Raw genomic sequence first — 23,622 nt, 5'->3', positions numbered from 1 at the left:
TGCAGGGCACACGGCAGGAAGCCCACTTGCAGGGCACACGGCAGGAAGCCCACTTGCAGGGCACACGGCAGGAAGCCCACTTGCAGGGCACACGGCAGGAAGCCCACTTGCAGGGCACACGGCAGGAAGCCCACTTGCAGGGCACACGGCAGGAAGCCCACTTGCAGGGCACACGACACGGCTAGAAGCCCTCTTGCGGGGCACACGACTAGAAGCCCTCTTCCAGGGCACACGACAGGTTGCCCACTTGCAGGGCACACGGCAGGTTGCCCACTTGCAGGGCACTCAACCAGGGTAGTCCGCTAGCGGCAGTCATCCTGGGAGTCGCGATGCAGGGCACTCCTCTTGGGAGTCCACTTAGTGGGGCGCAGGCTGCAACTCAGGAACACGGCAGATTGCCCACTTGCAGGGCACACGGCAGGTTGCCCACTTGCAGGGCACTCAACCAGGGTAGTCCGCTAGTGGCAGTCATCCTGGGAGTCGCGATGCAGGGCACTCCTCTTGGGAGTCCACTAGTGGGGCGCTGGCCGCAACTCAGGAACACGGCAGGTTGCCCACTTGCAGGGCACACGGCAGGTTGCCCACTTGCAGGGTACTCTACTTGGGAGTCCACTTAGTGGGGCGCAGACCGCAACTCAGGAACAAGGCAAGGTACTGGAACAAGGCAAGGTACTGGAACAAGGCAAGGTACTGGAACAAGGCAAGGTACTGGAACAAGGCAAGGTACTGGAACAAGGCAAGGTACTGGAACAAGGCAAGGTACTGGAACAAGGCAAGGTACTGGAACAAGGCAAGGTACTGGAACACGGCAAGGTACTGGAACACGGCAAGGTACTGGAACACGGCAAGGTACTGGAACACGGCAAGGTACTGGAACACGGCAAGGTACTGGAACACGGCAAGGTACTGGAACACGGCAAGGTACTGGAACACGGCAAGGTACTGGAACACGGCAAGGTACTGGAACACGGCAAGGTACTGGAACACGGCAAGGTACTGGAACACGGCAGGAACCAAACAGGTAGTCCTCCAACATTAATGTCAAGGCCCAGACTGCAGGGCTGGGCAGGTTTATAAAGGCTGACTTGATCAGGTAAGCCACTGCAGCTGGACCTGATAATTAGTCTGAGAGGTTCTGAATAGCAAGGGCGGCCACTACTGGCTGGAAACATGAAATGAATAAGGCAAAGAATTAACAAGTCCAGCAAGCGCATGGTGAAGCGTTACACTTTTTCTGTTATGTTCCTCCCCTTATGGTATTTTTTATGGTACTCCTTCTCCTATTTTTTATTTATATATATTTATATTTCTCTATTGCCTACCTCAAAATATATATATACTATGTATTCGTTTTTTATTTACATTACACACACATACATCTATCACTTACCTTATTATTAAAAAAACACACATACATCATCTATTTGGTTTTATATTTTTATTGATTATATTTTGTCTCTGTTTTCTGGTATTGTGTTCGTGTACATCCGGTCTGAGGCATCCGAAAATCCGTAATAAAAGGAGAACGCAGAGCTTGCTCTAGCGTTCCCTTGGATGAATTTTACTGGTAATGTCCTCGGGAGGAATGGAGGTCGGTGTGGAGACGTAACCGCGTCAACACGCGATTACGTGATGACGCGACGATACGGCGCCAATACGCGGCCACGCTATGACGCGGTGACGGGACTACCTGACGGCACGACGCCCATACACGGCCCCGTTATGGCGTGAGGACGTGACTACCCGGAACTCCGTATAAAATGTAGGATTTGACGATGCGACTCACTGATCATTTGCCTTGCCGGAATACATTTACTTTTCTCCTGAAGAAGCCAACGGAGTTTGGCGAAACGCGTTGAGACTGAGCCTTTACTGTATTCGGATATCTTTGATCTGCTGGACGTTTTTATTCTGCGATTTTGCATAACATTTCGGTTATGCCAACTTCTTTGTGAGTTTTATGAGCTCTCTTCTTATTAAATATAGTTTCTTTATACTGCACCATTTGTGGTTTTCTTCATTTGCATTCCAGATATTCAGAAGAACTTCTCTCATTTGATGGGCCTCTTTTACATATTACCTTTGTGAGTGCATCACATTGTTATCACTCATATTCATTATTTGGACTTATTACACTATTGTATTTTGTTTTCTTTTTTTCACATGTTTATGCGCCCCATTCTTTGATATATTTGCTGTTGTACACTTTATGAGGAGTGTTGTTTTTGGGAGCTGCAAACCTTATTAGGGTATTTACATTTACTTTTATATTTATCACGTGGAGGTGTTTGTTTTCTGTTATATTATAGCTCTGCTCTTCCAGAAGTTTCTTCCTAGACCCTCTCCTCTGATAGGCTGAGAAACATTCCCTAGCTTAGGAAAACTGACGTATGTCCCATAGAGATACTGATTGGCTCAGAGGAGACAAGTAACCTGGTGCTGGAAGGAAAGGTCAGTATCCATGACAACCCAGCTGTAATGTTATTAGACAAAATAACTGCACTGGGTTACACCATATCCCCAAACTTCACAAAATTGAAAGAATTGATCACCTCAGAGCAACTGCTGACAGTTTTCCCCAAAGCAAACTGCACTGTGATGTGTATGTAGGTGCTATCTTACATTGTTGAGATCTCCTAACACCTTACCTCATCTCACTTTCTTGCACCTTGCACATCTAAAAGAGAAATTACCGGAAGATGTGTCCCTTAACATTCCTCATATAGCTAATAATTAAAATCCAGGTCATCGTCGTCATCAATATTCTCGATGAGGTGGAGTAAGGTCAACTTCTGCTACAAGGGTTGACCTTCCCTTTTCTTTTTCATTTTCTTCTAGCTCAAACATAGATCTGCTGCTATCATCTGACAGTGCCTGCCCATCTTTCCTCGAGTGAGTTCGAAACATTCCAGTGCTGACAGTGCTTGCGGTAGTCGTGGCAACACTGGTGGTTGTGGTGGCACTACTAGTTGGTCTATTATGCGCTTCACGATAGAATAGCTTACAAGCAATCTTCACCTTTAATCCCACCAAGGCAATAGAACATGACCGCTTTAAGAGTAATTGTAGTGACTAAAATTGTCACTTTGGTAGTCGGGTGGATAATACAGTACATATACACAAAGCCAGATAAAGGAGCTTTGGGCCCTGGCGCAATTATACAGGAAGGCCCCTTTCTCTGGATTTCCTGTCTTTAGCTCTTTTTCTCTGCTTTCTGTCTACCTGTGGACTGATGACTATGTAAACTCTTACAAATGACCCTGTAACCCTTCCCAGCTTTATGCAAATCAACAATTCTTGATCATAGATCTTCTCAGATGTATTTTTTGCAAGGCGTGGTTCACATCAGCAGATTCTTCTTGAAAACAGTAACTCTACAACATACCTCCAATCCTGCTTCATTGATTAGACTCCAGGCTTGCTAATTCCTGACTTGTGTTGGCCTAGGGGGTTCACATACTTTTTCCAACCCACAACGTGAGGTTTTGAATGATGTATTCATTATGGACAAGAACAATACAATAATGTGTGTATTATTAGTTAAAACAGATTGTGTTTGTTCATTATTGTAACTTGGATGAAGATCAGACCATACTGTTTTCCCCTCTTTTTCTCTGCTTTCTGCAGTTAGACTTATGCATTCGGATTCATACAAATTGCAAATTTACAGAAAACGAGGGAAGACTCCCCACGAATCAGACCAAAACGAGGCAAAAGCTCAGAATCTGTCTGAAATACGTAGTTCCACATTCTCTCACACTTGCATTCTCGTTCATTTGTTTCCCTACCTTCTCTGCCTACCACCTCCGTATCGTATTCCATATTTTTATGTTTTTCTTCTCCTTTCTCTTCTCCATTCTATGTTCAATCTTCAAGCTGGCATCTTCTTTTTTCTTCATCTCCATTAACCCGATGGGAAACTCCTGCCAAAAAGGTGGCGCTTACAGTGATGCCTTCCCAGATCCGTCAATCTGAGGGCAATATGGTGGTGCATACATCGCCATATTGCCCTCATGCTCTGGTATTAAGCCACTTGTTGCTCTTTATTTCTTGTTCCAGGTAACAGCATTTACCTCAAAACCTACATGATATTTGAAAGTGTGGAAAAAACACCCAACAATGTTTGATGTGGGCAGTAGCAGTGGGAATATTTTTATAAGGAATTACATTACAGGAGTATATTGCCACAGAAAAAAGGAGATTTTGGACCTTGTGCCAGCATTACATTACAGTGGCCCTTCCACTGACCTGCTGCAAATCCTTTTAAGATCTGCCATCAGGACTATCTATTTTGAGGAGGAGAATGTAATGGATACTGGTACCCCATATTAGAAAGATTATTGGGATTGTAATTTTATATTGATTTACAGTCGTTAATTTGTAATATTTTTGTTCACGCTACTAAAAAGGCATCGACTACCAGGGACATCCAGGTAACCCCATTGCTTCTTGTTAAAAAGTTTATTTACTTGACTTTCATTCATAGCAGTTTTAGGATCACTGAAGTTTGAAATTGCAGAAACTAAAATTCCAGAGGACACCTCTTTTAGCATCACATTTGGTGTGTTCTGAAACACACATGAAATTTAAACTCTAATTATCTAAGCAGGACCACCCAATTATCTCCAGTTGATGTGAATTGTGGTGCAATTGTGCACACTCATGTTTTATAAGACTGTGAGATCAGCATAACCCACTGTGGATACAGAGAGATAGAATTCCCCAAGAGCAGGCATGATACAAAATAGCAAGGTCAGATGTATGGGTTATGTTATCAGTGAAGGCTAGATGTTGGATGGAAAACGGCACAATTACAGCACAATTACAGTAGGTGGGACATTGCTAGTTCTCCTTTAAAAGCCAAGGAGGTTGGCTGTGGTTCTCAGAGCTCTTGACACTTCTCACTTGAGTCTTAGACACTCTCCAACCCAAACAGTCACCATGGTTCACTTTACAGCTGAAGAGCGTGCCGCCATCACATCCATGTGGCAAAAGGTTGACATCAGCAAGGATGGCAGCGACACCCTGACCAGGTAATTAACATTAAAAATTTGCTATGGTCTTGCTACAGATAGAAGGCATGTATATCTGTTTTACTCCAAATTCTAACCTGTAACATAATTCAAGTTTATTTATATATAAGTTAATTTCCAAATAATGAAATAATGAACATTTTTGAATATTAAAACTATATTCAGTAAAAGATAAATTTATCATGGTATATAATAACTCCTGAGTCATCATGGTATATAATAACTCCTGAGTCATGTACAAAATAATTGTGTTTAAAAACTGTTTTTCTATCACTCCAGGCTGCTCGTTGTCTACCCCTGGACCCAGAGGTATTTCAGCTCTTTCGGAAACCTGTCCAATGAAACCGCTATCTCTGGAAATGTTAAAGTGCAGGCCCATGGCAAGAAGGTTCTGGGTGCCATCGGCGGTGCCATCCAACACTTGGATGATGTCAAGGGCTCTCTCCGCGCTCTCAGTGACACCCACGCCAACAAACTGCATGTGGACCCCGAGAACTTCAAGGTATGTATCTATTATTACTACTTTCTATATATTTTCTCTACTGTAGGTAACCTTTAGTCTGGAATATTTTGAAAATATATATGAAAGATCACAAAAGGTTTTTATCAATACATTTCTGATACAAAGGCCAATAATAGATCTTTTTAGTTGACCTTTTAACGTGTTTTAAATGTCTATATTGTATGACCTACTAATAACATTAAGTGTTATAAATATGTAAAAGACGTATAATTTAGAGTTCATAACTCTATACAGTTAAGGGTTATACCATAAAGCCATGTTGCTCTTAATCTTTGCATTGTAAAGGCATGTGTTAAAAGCATGTATATCTTTCTTTTTTACAGCGTCTTGGAGAAATGTTGGTGATTGTTCTGGCTGCCAAACTGGGATCCGCTTTCACCCCTCAGGTCCAAGGCGCCTGGGAGAAATTCATCGCAGTTCTGGTGGCCGGTCTGAGCCACGGATATTATTAAACTGACATTATTCTACGTCATCTTGAAATGTGGATTTCTGTGTGTGTTCATATTGAAACATACATAATAAAGTGTAGTTTTGACTAAAGTGAGACTCACTTGTGTTGTTAACTACTGATACTTATTAAAGAAGGTCTATACCACTTAGCAACTAAATAATCATGACTGGAGCAAAACGTGGGCAATTGTGTAAAATGAGCATTCAATTGGTTTCCATGGTGAATATATCTCAATATTCTTGGATATAAATAGCTAGTTGGTTATATTTGGACTAGGTTGAAAGAACAATTCTACTGAAAAGTAGTTTTTGGGGGGGTTTTTTAGATGAACAAATCAGGAATTGGTCTGGACAAATGTATCATTTCTCCAAATTTTGTTGTTTGTGGTCAAACTTCCCTAGCAGCTCCTACATTTGTTAAAGGGTGACGACACTTGGGTTGGTGGTTACAAACCTCTACCTTTTGGTTCTTAACACTCTTTTAAAGTTTTTAAAGTCTGCCTTTTAGCCATATGGACTGGATCTCAAATGCAGAGTTTCTAAAAATGATAGAATTGTTAGGTTTCATATTGTCACATGGAGCAAAACGATAATATGCTTCCACACACTTTTCAATTAAATTAAAAACAATTCATCAATTTATAAAAATGAACAGAAATAACTTCTCTGTAATCATGGGAAGCAATCAAAATGATCAATGGAAAATTTTGAGCATTGCCAGGACACACATCTTGTTTGATAAGTGTGAGGAACTGGCATTTCTGCACAAGGATGTTCAACAGACAAAAGCCTTATTCAATGAGTTTGTTGGTAATTTTGTACATTTTGGCAATAACAATTATGAAGTGGTGGGAACAACAATTGGTATTCATGCATTTGTTCCTTGAACAATCCTCCCGCAACATTCCAAGTCCTCACAAAGAAAATCACCATACTACCAATGATGATGGTGGGGAGACCTCCAAAACCGTGAGGTTGCCTAATCAACCGCCTCCCCATTGTCATTTGTAACTAGTGTTTCAGACAGGAAATTGGTTAAATTTAACCACCTCATTGCTTATATAACATTTGAGAAAAAGATAGTATCCATTTTCCTCATAGGCTTTACCTTAGCTCCTTCTCTTTCAGCCATGGATATGAAATACTTTTTACACATAGAAAATGCTAGTTCCCCACTCTTCCTTTAGAGGGAACTACTTGTTCAACTACAGATGAAACAAAAACAATCATTATAAATTGCATTTTCTGTTTAATTTGTAAGAATCACTTGAACATTTGTTGAGTTGATCTATTTCCATTGCTTTAGTTTGATTTGTTCATTGCAAACAGCTGAAAGCTGAAACCTAATTTGCAATGGGAGTTTAATAAGTTTGATTGTAACTGTATGTTAGAATTGGGCACTTAAGAGTAGTCGGCTTCATATAAGTCCAGGTCTGGGAAGCGATGGTTTCTATGGGTAAGAAGACTTAAGATAACCCCATAAGTTATGATAAATATATCAAATTAACATATAAACTTTTCAAACATACTGCTCACAAGACTATTGGGCAAACTAGATGTGTTTTATATTTTATGTGTGTTATTTTGATGTTTATTCCCTCAAAATCAATAGCACATTTTTGGTTAAAGTTTTTAAACCACTTTGAGTGCTCATGATAATAAATATTAGAATATAACATCACTTTTATAGTTTCTTGATCCAAGAAGAAATCTGATTGCACCTTGGAGTCAAGAAGGACTCCTTCCCATAGGTAAAATTCTAAAAATAATAATAAATAATAATTGGTGCAGAGGGTTGTCTTCTTTTGGATCAAAAGCAGGAAGGATGGGTAGAAGGGATGGACGTGATGGACTTAGGTCATTTTTCAACCTACATTTCTATGATTTAAAGCATGTTGTGACTATATGATTATGTAACATAAACACACATTTTGTATTGAGTTACTTAGAGATTCTTGGATACTTTGAGATTCATATTTAATATCATTTTTAAATCAGCAAAAATTGTGCTTCTGCTATTGCCCGTGATGAGAATCTATACCTACTTTGATACTTAAGCACATACTGCATCTGAAACAACCTCATGCATTTTAAAAGCCTTATAAGCTAAAAATACAATAATATATAAATAAAATATGCAATTTTCTGGCTATATTTTCTACATAAGACTTCAAACCTTGTCCCATGATGCAAAACTAACCTCAAGTTAGCTACCAATGAACGGCTGGACTTCTCCCATAAATGAATAGTGTGTTTTTTCCCAAAGAAAATTACAGATAAAGAAAGGTTGTACTGGGAAGCCTAACTATCTTTGTATCTGTTTAACTGTACATGAAATCATTTGTAAGTAACAAGAATATTAGTTTAGTGTATGAAGTTAATTAACTTGACTTTTCTAATGCCAGTTTTAGGATCACTGCAATTATTGGTAACTAGAATTTCAGAGGACATCACTTTTAACAACACAGAATGAAGCCCACGGGGGTGGAATTGTGGATTTTAGGGGAGGAGTTTTGGTAGGAGGATATTTAAGTTTGGTGATCACAGGGGTAAGGATCCATTTTGTTTAACCTTACCTGGTGTTGTTTGTCCCACCCTCCCTCCCCTTATGTGGTTGAGTTTGTGGAGTGGTGTTGCTGCATTAGTCACAGTCGTGGGCGGTAGCTTGCCAGGAATCCAAGGGGTTAATGTGGTGGTATGATCATTGGTGGTCATAACCGGTGGGAGGTTCCTTGCAAGGAGTGGTGCTCGGAACCTCAGGTCCGGGTTGGGCATCCTGGTATGTCCCCTCCCAAAATTGGTGTGTGGTATGGTACCTGGATAACTTGGCAAGCTAGGTTGGTTTTGGTTACGTCATTGTCTCTGTTAACGCATCTATGTTTATTATTTCAGGTTTTACAGGACAATGACTGTTAATTAAAACGGCTGTGGCCTTTTCAAACCCATCTTGTGTGTTGGTGTTTTATTTAATTGAGCAACTGAGCTGAGCCTGGCCCGTGGGTCGAAGCTACATCTGTCATCATTATTATTGAAGGTGTGCTCTATTACACACACGGAAGTCAAGCTCTGATGAGCTAAGCAGGACTACCCACATATCTCTAGCTGAGCTCAAGAGTGGTGTAATTGTCATTTTGCACACTTGTGTTTTATAAGACTGTGAGATCAGCATCATCCACTGTGAATCCAGAAAGATAAAATTCTGCATGGAACAGGCATGATACAAACAAGCAAGGTCAGTTGTATGGATTATGTTATCAGTGAAGGCTAAATGTTGGATGGAGCAACTGTAAACACAGCACAATTACATAACTAGTAATTAGATATATAATATATATATAATTATGTAGTAATAATAGGTGGGACATAACTAGTTCTCCTTTAAAAGCCAAGGAGCCTGACTGTGGTTCTCAGAGCTTTTGACACGTCTCACTTAAGTCTTAGCCACTCCCCAACCCAAACAGTCACCATGGTTCACTTTACACATGAAGAGCGTGCCGCCATCACATCCATGTGGCAGAAGGTTGACATCAGCAAGGATGGCGGCGACACCCTGACCAGGTAATTAACAGCAATAGTTTGCTATAATATTGTACAAATTGTACCAATAGAAGACATGCATATCTGTTATACTCCTAAATTAAACCTGTGGCACTATTCTACATTATCCATATTCCATACCCTTTAACTGATTTTATATGTACATGATACGGGTAGGCTTATCCCAATGCTTTTCTTTAGCACTGAGTAACTGTTTGTTTAGTACCAAAAGGTATTTAATGTTGCTCATAATGAGTTTTAAATTAAATAAATTATTTGGCCACATCATGTCTATATTTATAATGGGTAATTCTGCTGGATGTACTAATTATGGTGCAATTAGCAGGAGCGTTTCAATGGTTGCAATGATGATTGTTTCATATTTAAAACTGTGCTTGCACAGAAATAAAGCCCTGTATTGATGAAATGTCTATTGTCTACTTCAAATGAAAAATATGACACAATAAGGCATATTAATTGAGTTATATGAGATAAAAAAAAAATACCTGTACAATTATATAAAGTGGTTTATGCAATAATTTAAGCTTATTAACACCTAAGTTTATCTACATTTATTGACTAAAACTATATTTAAGAGTATATCATAGTATATACTAACACCTGCGTCTCGTATACAATTATTTTGTTTAAAAACTGTTTTTCTATCACTCCAGGCTGCTCGTTGTCTACCCCTGGACCCGGAGTTATTTAAGTTCTTTCGGAGACCTGTCCAATGAAACTGCTATCTCTGAAAATGTTAAAGTGCAGGCCCATGGCAAGAAGGTTCTGGGTGCCATTGGCAATGCCATCCAACACTTGGATGATGTCGATGGCTCTCTCCGCCAACTCAGTGATATCGACACCAACAAGCTGCTTCTGGACCCCGACAACTTCAAGGTATATAAATATTATTATTAATAATAGATAGATTACTTACATCATTGAGTGACTGCAACCATAACATTAAACAATATTTTGAAATATTATACTTATTTCCATAAAAGATTCAGTGGCAACGTTCCACGTGATCATGATTATGAGACAGAAGAGCTCCACAACTCAATTGTAATCTCTTCATTTTTAAAGTTCTTTTAATGCTTAGCATTGGATGCTAGCATAATATTAACAATTCAATTGAAAAATTAAGATTATGCCTTCATGGCCACACAATATACTAGTGCTTTGAGATTTTGAATGGCGTGAAAACCTATGTATGATTTGTATTTTTTTCTTTCACAGCGTTTTGAAGCAGTACTGGAGACTATTCTGGCTGCCAAACAGGGACCCGCTTTCACCCCTCAGGTCCAGGCCGCCTGGAGGAAATTCATTATAGTTATAGTGGCCGGTCTGAACCAGGGATATTATTAAACTGACTGTATTATACTCCATCTTAAAATGTGCTTTCAGTGTGTTCATTTTGAAACATACCTAATAAAATGTAATTTAAACCAAAAGTGTTGTAAAGTGTTTCATGTTGTAAACCACTGGTCACTTTTATAAGAATGTGCACATGCTGTCATATCATTGTCTTTAAATAACATTTAACCTCCTGTAATGTAAAAGTGTAATCCTGGCCTACATGGCAATTCCCACTTTCTCCCAAGTTTTTGTGTTGAGAAAGTTGGGTGTGGGTTTCAAACGTGTTTGGAGATGGTAGAAACAATTTATATTTTCCTTTACATTTGGAAAGTCACATTGAATATTCCATTCAGGGCCGGCCTTAGGGGTGTGCGACCTGTGCGACCGCACAGGACGCCATGGTAGCAGGGGCGCCTGCCCGGGACTTAACTTAAAACATCGTGTTTTTTTTAAACTTTATTTAGCATCATTCATGTTAAATAAAGTTAAAAAAAAAAACAAAAAAAAAAACGATGCTTTAATCTAAGTCCCGGGCAGGGGCGCTGAGCGGTTGCTCGTGTAGTTCTCAGCAACCGCTCGGCGCCCCTTACTCTCCGTGACTATTCCGGCGCTCAACATGAAATTCCGGCACCGCGGCAGAGCGAGAAGATGGATGCCTCCCGCTCTCACCGCAGGACTCCGGCAACAAGGTAAGGGGGGGGTGTAGTTTGAAGGGGCAGAGGGGGGGGTGTAGTTTGAAGGGGCAGAGGGGGGGTGTAGTTTGAAGGTGTAGAGGGGGGGTGTAGTTTGAAGGGACAGAGGGGGGGTGTAGTTTGAAGGGGCAGAGGGGGGGTGTAGTTTGAAGGGGCAGAGGGGGTGTAGTTTGAAGGGGCAGAGGGGGGGTGTAGTTTGAAGGGGCATAGGGGGGGTGTAGTTTGAAGGGGCAGAGGGGGGTTAGTTTGAAGGGGCAGAGGGGGGGTAGTTTGAAGGGGCAGAGAGGGGGGGTAGTTTGAAGGGGCAGAGAGGGGGGGTAGTGAGGGGGGCGCCAGAGGAGTAGTCCGCACAAGGCGCCACAACGCCTAAGGCCGGCTCTGATTCCATTGATCCATGTTTTCTCGTTTTGGCTCTTTATATATGAAATGCAGCAAGCTCTTTTGCTAGTACCTTAACACACATATTTTAGATTAAGTGTAAAGAACAATTCTGCTACAATCAACAATGGGTCTGGGAACACATATATTTTTCCATGGTTTTCAGTTCATGGTCAAAGATCTCCTGCAGCTACTAAACACTGAGTTCTGTTTCACTGCGTTCTTTTTCAATTCAAATAAAAACAGCACTACATTTAGCTTATTCCACTTTTTTAAAAAAAGTGAACAGAAATTACTTTTATGTAATCATGGGAAGCAACCAAAATGACCATAAGAATATGTAGATAGAACACGAAATGGTCCTCCCCAATCTGGCCTTGATGCAACTCCATTTTCCTTCAATTCCCTGCCTTATTAATCTATCCTTTACTCCAAGATGTATCGTATTTGCTCGATTATAAGACGACCCTGATTATAAGACAACCCCCCCAAAATCTGAATATTAATTTAGGAAAAAAAGAAAAAGCCTGAATATAAGACGACCCTATAAGAAAATAGTTTTAACAGTAAATGTTAATTCATGTAAACTATGTGAACAATTGTTTGTTAATAAAAGCTATGATTGAGAAAAATATTTTGTTTTTATTTCCTTTTTTTACAACCTGCCCCCCCAGTTATGCACATCTGCCCCCAGGCTTGCCACTCTGCCCCAGAAATGCCTTATACCCCTATATGCCACTGTGCCCCATGATATGCCTTTTAACCCTCTATATGCCACTGTGCCCCATGATATGTCTTTTGACTAGGGCCGGACTGGCCCACCGGGATACCGGGAAATTTCCCGGTGGGCCGGAAGGTCCGTGGGCTGGGCGGCCGGCAGACTAACCATGAAGACAGCCGCTGAGCGGCTGCAAATGGCATTGAACGCCTCCCTCGGTGCCAGGGGCGGGCTGGGCAGGGGGGCAATTGCCCTCCAGGCTGCCCGAAATCTAATCAAAGCGGCCGCTGGGTGCTGATGCGGCCAGCCAGCATCAGCACCCAGCAGCCGTGTGCGATGGTCGTCTAGTGATGGGAGCAGTGTGAGGGGTGAAAGCTCCGCCCCCTCACACTGACCTTTCACCCCTCATGCTGCTCCCATCACTATGCGGCCATCAGATTGCTGGGAATGTAATCTGAACGGCCGATGCGTGCTCATGCCGCCGGCCGCCTCTGCTTTAATACTTTTTTTTTACTTTATATGGCAAGCCGATCCAGTTTACCATATAAATAAAAAAAAAGTGTTAAAGTAGCTCCGGCCAGCGGCATCAGCACGCACCGGCCGTTTAGATTACATTCCCAGCAGTCTGATGGCTGCATAGTGATGGGAGCAGCGTGAGGTGGAAGCTCCGCCCCCTCGCACTCAGACTGCTGCAGCACCGGATGTCAGGTCAGTGGCATCCTGTCAGCATAGAGGAGAGCAGTGTGCAGCTACCAGGAAGTCAAGAGAAGTAGAAGGTGAGTAAAATAATGTATTTTTTTGTACCGTATAATGTTTTTTGTATTTGTTAAAAACAAAAAAAATCGGCATGTCTGTGTATGTAAGTGTGTCCCCCTATATGCCACTCTGCCTCCAGAAATGCCTTATACCCCCCTATATGCCACTCTGTCCCATGATATGCCTTTTAACCCCCTATATGCCAGAGTTGCATATAGGGGTATAAGGCATTTCTGGATGCAGAGTGACATATAGGGAGTCAAAAGGCATATCTGGAGGCAGAGTGGCATAAAGGGGGTTAAAAGGTATATCATGGGGCAGAGGAGCATATAGGAGGGTATAAAGCATATCAGGGAGGCAGAGTGGCATATAGTGGGCATAAGGCTTTTCTGGAGGCAGAGTGCCCCATGAAATGCCTTTTAACCCCCTTCATGCCACTCTGCCTCCAGAAATGCCTTATACCCCTATATGCCACTCTGTCCCATGATATGCCTTTTAACCCCCTATATGGCAGAGTGGCATATAGGGGGTTAGAAGGCATATCATGGGACAGAGTGGCATATATTATTTTTTATTTAATATGGCAAGCTGGATCGGCTTGCCATATAAAGTAAACAAAAATGTCCCATGATATGCCTTTTAACCTCCTATATGGCAGAGTGGCATATATCGGGTTAGAAGGCATATCATGGGACAGAGTGGCATATAGGAGGGTTGAGGCATATCAGGGAGGCAGAGTGGCATATAGGGGGGCATAAGGCTTTTCTGGAGGCAGAGTGCCCCATGATATGCCTTTTAACCGCCTTCATGCCACTCTGCCTCCAGGAATGCCTTATACCCACTATATGCCACTCTGTCCCATTATATGCCTTTTAACCCCCTATATGGCAGAGTGGCATATAGGGGGCTAGAAGGCATATCATGGGACAGAGTGGCATATAGGGGGGTATAAGGCATTTCTGGAGGCAGAGTGGCATATAGGGGGTTAGAAGGCATATCAGGGGGGCAGAGTGGCAAGCCTGGGGGCAGAGGTGCATAACTCAGGGGTAGGTTGTCAAATGAAAGGAAATAAAAACCAAACATGTCTCAATCATAGCTTTTATTAAATATGGAAAAAAATAGTCTACATGAATTAATAAAGAAATAAAAGTTTCTTACCGGAATATCATGAAGAATAATGTGATCAGTGTTTTGTTCCACTGAATAAAATGGAACTCTTTCATCTAAAAATGTTCGCAGTAGTAAATGTTTTGATCCCATTATGTGTAATGTATTTCATTTATTAGGGCCTTTTAACACTTTTGCTTTCTGGCATTTTAATACAAATAATGAGATAAAAAGAATGGCACATAGTGTGACTCGGGTGTGTATAAGGGGTGCGTGTGGGTATAAGAGCTTCACCGTGAGATAAACTATATGGGGCTGGTCTCCAAATTTTTCCAGGGCTGCTTTTCAGTCCCAGTCTGGCCCTGCCTTTGACCCCATATGTGCCACTCTGTCTCCAGAATTGCCTTATACCCCTATATGCCACTCTGGCATTTAGGGGTTAAAAGGCATATTATGGGGCAGAGTGGCATATAGGGAGGTATAAGGCATTTCAGGAGGCAGAGTGGCGTATAGAGGGTTAAAAGGCATTTCTGGAGGCAGAGTGGCATTATGGGGGTTAAAAGCCATTTCACAGAGCACTCTGACTCCAGAAATACCTTATGCCCCCCGTTTAACACTCCCTCCCAGTGGCGGAACTACCGGGGTCGCAGGGGTCGCGACTGCGACCCGGTCCTGGAGTTCTGCCACTCAAGGGGGCCCAAGCAGGGCCGGACTGGCCCACCGGGAAATTTCCCGTAGATTCGGCCGACAGAGCGGGATTTGAAGCCGCCTCCGGCGCCAGGGGCGGGCTGGGCAGGGGGACAATTGCCCCCCAGGCTGCCCGAAATCTAATCTAAGCGGCCGCTGGGTGCTGATGCGGTCGGCCGGCCCTACTATAATACTTGTTTTTTTACTTTATATGGCAAGCCGATCCAGCTTACCATATTACATTAAAAAAAAGTGTTAAAGTAGCTCCTGCCGGCGGCATCAGCACGCATCGCCCGTTTAGATTACATTCCTAGCAATCTGATGGCCGCATAGTGATGGGAGCAGCGCGAAGGGTGAAAGCTCCGCCTCCTCGCACCAGAGTGGCATATAGGAGGGTATAAAGCATATCGGGGAGGCAATGTGGCATATAGGGGGGCATAAGGCTTTTCTGGAGGCAGAGTGCCCCATGATATGCCTTTTAACCCCCTTTATGCCACTCTGTCTCCAGAAATGCCTTTAAACCCTTATATACCACTCTGCCGCTATAAATGCCTTTTAACCCCTATATACCACTCTGTCTCTATAAATGCCTTTTAACCCCCTATACGCCACTCTGCCTCCAGAAATGCCTTATACCCCCTTATATGCCACTCTGTCCCATTATATGCCTTTTAACCAGAGTGGCGTATAGGGGTATAAGGCATTTCTGGAGGCAGAGAGGCATATAGGGGGTTAAAAGGCATATCAGGGGGCAGAGTGGCAAGCCTGGGGCAGATGTGCATAACTTGGTGGGGGGGTCAGGTTGGCGAATAAAAGGAAATAATAAAAAAAAAAATTAGATAGAAGGGGGTAGGGATAGGGAAGATAGCCTGAGAAGGGGGGGAGAGGGGGTAGATGGTGTGAAAGGAGGGTAGATTGGGTTAGGGGGCCCTTAACAGATTCTCGCACCGGGGCCCTGAGGCTTCTAGTTACGCCCCTGCTCCCTCCCCTCCCTCCTCCATACTTACCGGTGCTTCTGAGTCCCTGGTGCTTAGTTCGGGCAGCGTGTAGAGCTCTACGCGATTCGCGTAGACAAGTTCTGCTGCAGCGGAAGTTGTCTACGTGAATCTCGTAGAGCTCTACACGCTGCCCGGACTAAGCACCGGGGACTCAGATGCACCGGTAAGTTGGGGGGGGGACAGGAGGATCCAGGTCCCCTGCATCGCTGCGGGGATCTGGATCTTAGTCTCATAGTCAGACCTATTTGAGGTCTGATTATAAGACGACCCCGATTATAAGACTAGGGTTTTTTTCAGAGCATTTATGTTATTCTCTATTCTCCTTTTAGTCTTCTAGTTCTCTGTTTATACTCCTTTTCCCTTCCCCGATACGTCCTCTTTAAAAAAAAACATTTTCCTATTTATTAGGGCAAATGCAGCAATCTTTGGACAAATTTGAGTAATCACAGTGAACATTCCATTGATTCATGGCGGTGGGAGCATATTTCTCATTTTGACTCTTTATATCTCAAAATGTAGCCTGCTCTTTTGCTAGTACCTCAAAACACATATTTTGTGTTAAGTGTAAATAACAATTCTGCCACAAAGTAGTTTGTCACAAAAGGAAACACAAATCAGCAATCAGGAAACACAAATTGTCTGGGAACGTATATAATTTCTCCATGTCTTGCATTTCATAGACACATTTCCTTGTAGCATAGAGAGGAATCATCCATTGTAAAATATATCAAAATTTAATCAAGTGCATAGACAATAAAATCAAAACAAGAGGTACATAAACAGACACAGGGTAGAAACACAAGCTAGATGCTTAATGCTTTTCGCAGAAGGAAGTGCCTGTTTATGTACCTCTTGTTTTGTTTTTATGGTCTATGGACTTTAAATTTTGATATATTTTACAATGGATGCTTCCTCTCTATTCCTACACTACACTTCAGGTCTGGAGCTACTCCCAAGTTTGTATTTTTGCTATATTAACAGCAATACATGAAAATGTCTTGGTGATCATGGGAAACAATCAAAATGACCATTAGAAAATTTTAGGCGCTGTACTAAATAATGTCCTCCACTTCCTAATCTGCCTTCAAGCATCTTCATTTTCCTTTGGTTTCCTGTCTCCCCAATCTGTGCTTTTCATCTATAAGGCATATTATTACAACTCAATGGTCTTTTGGACCATGTTCTATAAGATATGATACAGAATCCTGAGGTCATGAAGAAATTAATGTTTATCGCTGTTTATGTAGCTTGGGATTTATGTAAACATATATATTGTCCATTATTATGTCTAGTGGTTAGGATGACAGGTCAGAAGACTTGGAAACGGCAAGCAAAACCTATTTCGTTTTGTTTTTGCCACTTTAGTTTTTGTACAACACATTTTGTTTCCTGGCTGTTTGCTTGGGATGAAATTCGCAGGGCTTTTTTGATTAGGGTATTTGCAAAGATTATTCTGGACTTAGATTTTTCTTACAGCCACAGCGTCCCAAGGTTAAAGAAAAGATCCAGATTCGATTTTGTATTGCAGGACCACCAGCAAATGCAGCACTACACCAATAGATAGAAACATCCAGCAGCATGTTATGGGACTCAATTTCTCAGATGAGCTGATCCTTTCATGTGTGGAAGGTGATAATGCAGCACTTTTAGTAGGGCACTGGGTAGGCACTGACACAGACATATCCAGCCTCATGGTGCATGACTGAAGTTTGACCTCAGGATAAGGAATGAGAAGACATCTAGCCCCATGGTACCAGACTGAATATTAGAAAAAAGAATGAGAATTGATCCCCCAGAAAAAGAAAGAAGACTGAGCCACAGCAGCAGAAGCAGGTCACAGCACAGGACAAGCACAGCCACACAGACAAATCTCAATTGTACAGGACTAAATTCCCTCTAAAATGTGACATTGTCAGACGGACACATTCAGCCACATGGTGCAGGACTGAATTACCCCAATATTTAAAAATACTGCAAAATAAATGATCACCCCAGAGTAAGGAAGAAGATTGAGGAGCAGCAGCAGTAGGGATCTGGGCCTGTGCAGGCACTAGCAGATAGACACATACAGCCCCTTGATGCAGTATTGTATATCCCCTAACTTCACAAAATTAAAAGAATTGATCACCTCAGAGCAAGTGCTGACAGTTTTCCCCAAAGCAAACTGCACTGTGATGTGTATGTAGGTGCTGTCTTACATTGGTGAGATGTCCTAACACCTTACCTCATCTCACTTTCTTGCACCTTGCTCATCTAAAAGAGAAATTACCGGAAGATGTGTCACTTAACATTCCTCATATAGCTTATAATTAAAATCCAGGTCATCATCGTCATCAATATTCTCCATGAGGTGGAGTAAGGCCCGCTTCTGCTACAAGGGTTGACCTTCCCTTTTCATTTTCTTCTAGCTCAAACATAGATCTGCTGCTATCATCTGACAGGGCCTGCCCATCTTTCCTCGAGTGAGTTCGAAACATTCCAGTGCTGACAGTGCTTGCGGTAGTCGTGGCAACACTGGTGGTTGTGGTGGCACTACTAGTTGGTCTATTATGTGCTTCACGATAGAATAGCTTACAAGCAATCTTCACCTTTGATCCCACCAAGGCAATAGAACATGACGGCTTTAAGAGTAATTGTAGTGACTAAAATTGTCACTTTGGTAGTCGGGTGGATAATACAGTACATATACACAAAGCCAGATAAAGGAGCTTTGGGCCCTGGAGCAATTATACACGAAGGCCCCTTTCTCTGGATTTCCTGGCATTAGTTTTTTTTCCTCTGCTTTCTGTCTACCTGTTGACTGATGACTATGTAAACTCTTACAAATAACCCTGTAACCTTTTCCAGCTTTATGCAAATCAACAATTCTTGATCATAGATCTTCTCAGATGTATTTTTTGCAAGGCGTGGTTCACATCAGCAGATTCTTCTTGAAAACAGTAACTCTACAACATACCTCCAATCCTGCTTCATTGATTAGACTCCAGGCTTGCTAATTCCTGACTTGTGTTGGCCTAGGGGGTTCACATAGTTTTTCCAACCCACAATGTGAGGTTGGACAAGAACAATACAATAATGTGTGTAACAATAATTATTGTAACTTGGATGAAGATCAGACCATACTGTTTTCCCCTCTTGTTCTCTGCTTTCTGCAGTTAGACTTATGCATTCGGATTCATACAAGTTGCAAATTTACAGAAAATGAGGGAAGACTCCCCACGAATCAGACCAAAACGTGGCAAAAGCTCAGAATCTTTGTCTGAAATACGTAGTTCCACATTCTCTCACACTTGCATTCTCGTTCATTTGTTTCCCCACCTTCTCTGCCTACCACTTCCACTTCCGTATCTTATTCCATAATTTTATGTTATCTTCTCCTTTCTCTTCTCCTGTCAGGGCCCGGGTAATCAGGTTGGGTAGGAGACACATTGCAGGGGATACTTGGGGTTCTGTCTGCACATGGCAATGCATGTTAACCGAAGGATAAGACAGACAGGCACAAAGGAATACACCACAGGCAGAATTCCAGGTAATGCTATTATGACAGGACAAGCAAATACATGTTAAACAGTCTCTTAGCAAGAAAACGTACGTATGGCAGGAAGCCCACTGGCAGGGCAGATGGCAGGAAGCCCACTGGAGGGGCGCATGGCAGGAAGCTCATGGGACAGGGCACAAGGCAGGAAGCCCACTGGAAAGGGCACAAGGCAGGAAGCCCACTGGACAGGGCACAAGGCAGGAAGCCCACTGGAAAGGGCACAAGGCAGGAAGCCCACTGGACAGAACACAATGCAGGAAGCCCACTGGACAGGGCTGAAGGCAGGAACAAGTCAGGATCAGGTACAGGGCCAGAGCAAAACAGGGGAGTGTCCAGATATAGGCCTGGTCATTAGGTCAGGTGTGAATGACATAGACTTCAGGTGAGGGAGGCAGGGTAATAAAGCCTGTTGGTGTCATGACCGAGGTATGGGCTCTGGATCCACGCTGCAGAATCGGCGCCACCTGGTGGAGAGAGGATGCACTGCCACCAGGGCACTGGAGATACGGGCCGTTCACCACAGTGAGCAATGTAAGGGTTAAACTCAGGAACAGAAAATAAAAAATAACAACGGTATCCGAGGGGTCAGGCAATAGAGTAGTCAGGGTCACAAGCAAAGGTCAAGGCAGGCAGCAAAACAATGAAGGTCAGTTTCAAGCAGGAGTCAATACCGGAAACATAAATCAGGATTCAAACGCTAGTGTAGGCAAAAAGGCAATAACACAGGCAAGGGTGTAGTGCCAAATGAGGGTTTAAATATCCCTCCAACAATACGGATCCTCCTACCCTCCTAATTAGGGGGAGGAGGAAAAATGGGAAATGTCACTTTAAGAGTGACATGAATATTCATTAGCTAAGCATGCGCGAACAACCTCACGACGTGGAGGCCCGCGCCCCGTCAAGATCCCTCGAACTTGCCGAGGACGCGCGTCTCGAAGGAGGACGGACCCGGCGGCAGCGGAACGAGCAGGGAGCCGACCGCGCGGGCTGCGTCTCGGCGTCCCTGCTGGCGGCAACACGACGGGAGCGGTAACAGTTGGTTAGGTCAGGTGTGGTAATGGCATAGATATAGGTATAACCAAACACAGCTGAACATAAATACACAGAACATGGATTATATACATAGCCAGACAATACATACATGGTACACAAAGGACAGGGAACAAGGCAAGGAACACAGGGGATGGAGTGAAGAGCCGAGATCCTCAGATTTATAAGGGAAAGAGGGCAAAGGTACATAAAATACATACACACAAATAAACAAGGCATCAAGCTGTGGAAAGTTCAACTCCAGGCAGACATCTTAAAGGGGCGGCCACACCTGGCAGTTTGCATGGCTGGGGCTGAATCCTGACATCTCCATTCTATGTTCAATATTCAACCTTCAAGCTGGCATCTTCTTTCTTCTGCATCTCCTGGTGGGAAACTTCCGCCAAAAAGGCGGCGCTTACAGTGACGCCTTCCCAGGTCCTTCAACGTTGGAAGAGGACTTCACGATAAGTGCCAACTGAGGGCAATATGGTGGCACATGCATTGCCATATTGCCCTCATGCTCTGGTATAAAGCCAGTTGTTGCTCCATGTAACAGCATTTATCTCAAAACCTACATGATATTTGAAAGTGTGGAATAAAACACCCAAACGTTCTATGTTTGATGTGGGCAGTAGCTGTCTGAGATGCAGTGGGATTATTTATATAAGGAATTACATTACAGGAGTATATTGCCGCAGAAAAAAGAAGGAGATTGTGGATCTTGTGCCAGCATTACATTACAGTGGCCCTTCCATCGCCAACTTAAATTTACAATGAGGACAGACTGACCTGCTGCAAATCCTTTTGAGATCTGCCATCAGGACTATCTATTTTGAGGAGGAGAATTTAATGGATACTGGTACCCCATTTTAGAAAGATTATTGGGATTGTAATTTTATATTGATTTACAGGGGTTTAATTTGTAATATTTTTGTTCATGCTATTAAAAAGGTATCGACTACCAGGGACAGCCAGGTAAGCCCAATGTTTATTTACTTGACTTTTATTCATAGCAGTTTTAGGATCACTGGAGTTTGAAATTGCAGAAACTAGCATTCCAGAGGACACCTCTTTTAGCATCACATTTGGTGTGTTCTGAAACACACATGGAACTTAAGCTCTAATTATCTAAGCAGGACCACCCAATTATCTCTAGTTGATGTGAATTGTGGTGCAATTGTGCACACTCATGTTTTATAAGACTGTGAGATCAGCATAACCCACTGTGGATACAGAGAGATAGAATTCCCCAAGAGCAGGCATGATACAAAATAGCAAGGTCAGATGTATGGGTTATGTTATCAGTGAAGGCTAAATGTTGGATGGAAAATGGAGACACAGCACATTTATGTTAGGTGGGACATAACTAGTTCGCCTTTAAAAGCCAAGGAGCCTGACTGTGGTTCTCAGAGCTCTTGACACTTCTCACTTGAGTCTTAGCCACTCTCCAACCCAAACAGTCACCATGGTTCACTTTACAGCTGAAGAGCGTGCCGCCATCACATCCGTGTGGCAGAAGGTTGACATCAGCAAGGATGGCAGCGACACCCTGACCAGGTAATTAACATTAAAAATTTTCTATAGTCTTGCTACAGATAGAAGGCAGGTATATCTGTTTTACTCCAAATTCTAACCTGTAACATAATTCAAGTTTATTTATATATAAGTTAATTTCCAAATAATGAAATAATGAACATTTTTGAATATTAAAACTATATTCAGTAAAAGATAAATTTATCATGGTATATAATAACTCCTGAGTCATGTACAAAATAATTGTGTTTAAAAACTGTTTTTCTATCACTCCAGGCTGCTCGTTGTCTACCCCTGGACCCAGAGGTATTTCAGCTCTTTCGGAAACCTGTCCAATGAAACCGCTATCTCTGGAAATGTTAAAGTGCAGGCCCATGGCAAGAAGGTTCTGGGTGCCATCGGCGGTGCCATCCAACACTTGGATGATGTCAAGGGCTCTCTCCGCGAACTCAGTGACACCCACGCCAACAAACTGCACGTGGACCCCGAGAACTTCAAGGTATGTAAATATTATTATTACATTTTGTATGTTTTTTCTACCATAGGTAACCTCGAGTTTGGAACATTTTGGTTACTGCCAAGATTCACAAGAGGTTACTATCAATAAATAAGTATAATTTAGAGTTTACATAAAATTTGTATCCCATTAAAAGGCTATATTCCTTTTATTTCAGTTATTTTCATAAAAGAGTTCCACCAAACGCCTTTCACTATTCAGTGACTCTAATCATTCAATAATGAAATCATGAGACCCACAATCTTAGTTATAATTTCTCAATCTTCATACATTTCCTGTAAACAGCAATAATGAATATATTTAATATATTAAATATAAGATTTGAGTTTTAATGCCTATGTAATTTATTCTTCTGATAGTAATGACTGCTAACATAATATTAACAATACAATTTTGGAAAGATTTAAAGGAAGTTATGGAAAATCTTTATAAAATTAAGGTTAAGATTATACCTTCAAAGGCGACACATTATATTAATGCTTTGAGTTGTAGAAGGGTATGAAAAGTGCAAGAAAACCTATGTATGATTTGTATCTCTTTTCTTTCACAGCGTCTCGGAGAAATGCTGGTGATTGTTCTGGCTGCCAAACTGGGATCCGCTTTCACCCCTCAGGTCCAGGCCGCCTGGGAGAAATTCATCGCTGTTCTGGTTGCTGGTCTGAGCCACGGATATTTTTAAACTGACTGTATTGTACTCCATCTTGTAGTGTGCTTTCAGTGTGTTCATTTTGAAACATATCTAATAAAATATATTTTAAAATAAA

At 42.3% G+C, this 23,622-nt stretch overlaps 3 protein-coding genes across 3 annotated transcripts; all 3 read left to right on the top strand.

Annotated features, from left to right (window-relative positions):
• Positions 1-4,926: 4,926 nt before the first annotated feature.
• On the top strand, positions 4,927-6,096 carry LOC128496980 (hemoglobin subunit beta-2-like). The gene is made up of 3 exons (XM_053466819.1): positions 4,927-5,033; positions 5,313-5,535; positions 5,880-6,096. The coding sequence occupies exons 1-3, from the start codon at positions 4,942-4,944 to the stop codon at positions 6,006-6,008; spliced, it is 444 nt and encodes a 147-aa protein (XP_053322794.1). The 5' UTR covers positions 4,927-4,941; the 3' UTR covers positions 6,009-6,096.
• A 3,340-nt stretch (positions 6,097-9,436) lies between these two features.
• LOC128497755 (hemoglobin subunit beta-2-like) lies at positions 9,437-10,911 on the top strand. The gene is made up of 3 exons (XM_053467915.1): positions 9,437-9,564; positions 10,218-10,440; positions 10,783-10,911. The coding sequence occupies exons 1-3, from the start codon at positions 9,473-9,475 to the stop codon at positions 10,909-10,911; spliced, it is 444 nt and encodes a 147-aa protein (XP_053323890.1). The 5' UTR covers positions 9,437-9,472.
• Positions 10,912-22,205: 11,294 nt separating this feature from the next.
• On the top strand, positions 22,206-23,561 carry LOC128496979 (hemoglobin subunit beta-2-like). The gene is made up of 3 exons (XM_053466818.1): positions 22,206-22,365; positions 22,618-22,840; positions 23,409-23,561. Exons 1-3 carry the CDS (start codon positions 22,274-22,276, stop codon positions 23,535-23,537), a joined length of 444 nt encoding a protein of 147 aa, XP_053322793.1. The 5' UTR covers positions 22,206-22,273; the 3' UTR covers positions 23,538-23,561.
• Positions 23,562-23,622: the final 61 nt, after the last annotated feature.

Source organism: Spea bombifrons, chromosome 5 (assembly GCF_027358695.1).
Source record: "Spea bombifrons isolate aSpeBom1 chromosome 5, aSpeBom1.2.pri, whole genome shotgun sequence".
NCBI lineage: Eukaryota > Metazoa > Chordata > Amphibia > Anura > Pelobatidae > Spea > Spea bombifrons.
This window is presented reverse-complemented; position numbering and strand designations above follow the sequence as displayed.

What these genes read in the sequence shown, in the direction of transcription:
- LOC128496980 (XM_053466819.1), top strand. Translation starts at nt 4,942, where the DNA reads ATGGTTCACTTTACAGCTGAAGAGCGTGCCGCCATCACATCCATGTGG. An exon ending in GGCAGCGACACCCTGACCAG is followed by an intron (nt 5,034 to 5,312) that starts GTAATTAACATT and finishes CTATCACTCCAG; the next exon opens with GCTGCTCGTTGTCTACCCCT. An exon ending in TGGACCCCGAGAACTTCAAG is followed by an intron (nt 5,536 to 5,879) that starts GTATGTATCTAT and finishes TCTTTTTTACAG; the next exon opens with CGTCTTGGAGAAATGTTGGT.
- LOC128497755 (XM_053467915.1), top strand. Translation starts at nt 9,473, where the DNA reads ATGGTTCACTTTACACATGAAGAGCGTGCCGCCATCACATCCATGTGG. An exon ending in GGCGGCGACACCCTGACCAG is followed by an intron (nt 9,565 to 10,217) that starts GTAATTAACAGC and finishes CTATCACTCCAG; the next exon opens with GCTGCTCGTTGTCTACCCCT. An exon ending in TGGACCCCGACAACTTCAAG is followed by an intron (nt 10,441 to 10,782) that starts GTATATAAATAT and finishes TTTCTTTCACAG; the next exon opens with CGTTTTGAAGCAGTACTGGA.
- LOC128496979 (XM_053466818.1), top strand. Translation starts at nt 22,274, where the DNA reads ATGGTTCACTTTACAGCTGAAGAGCGTGCCGCCATCACATCCGTGTGG. An exon ending in GGCAGCGACACCCTGACCAG is followed by an intron (nt 22,366 to 22,617) that starts GTAATTAACATT and finishes CTATCACTCCAG; the next exon opens with GCTGCTCGTTGTCTACCCCT. An exon ending in TGGACCCCGAGAACTTCAAG is followed by an intron (nt 22,841 to 23,408) that starts GTATGTAAATAT and finishes TTTCTTTCACAG; the next exon opens with CGTCTCGGAGAAATGCTGGT.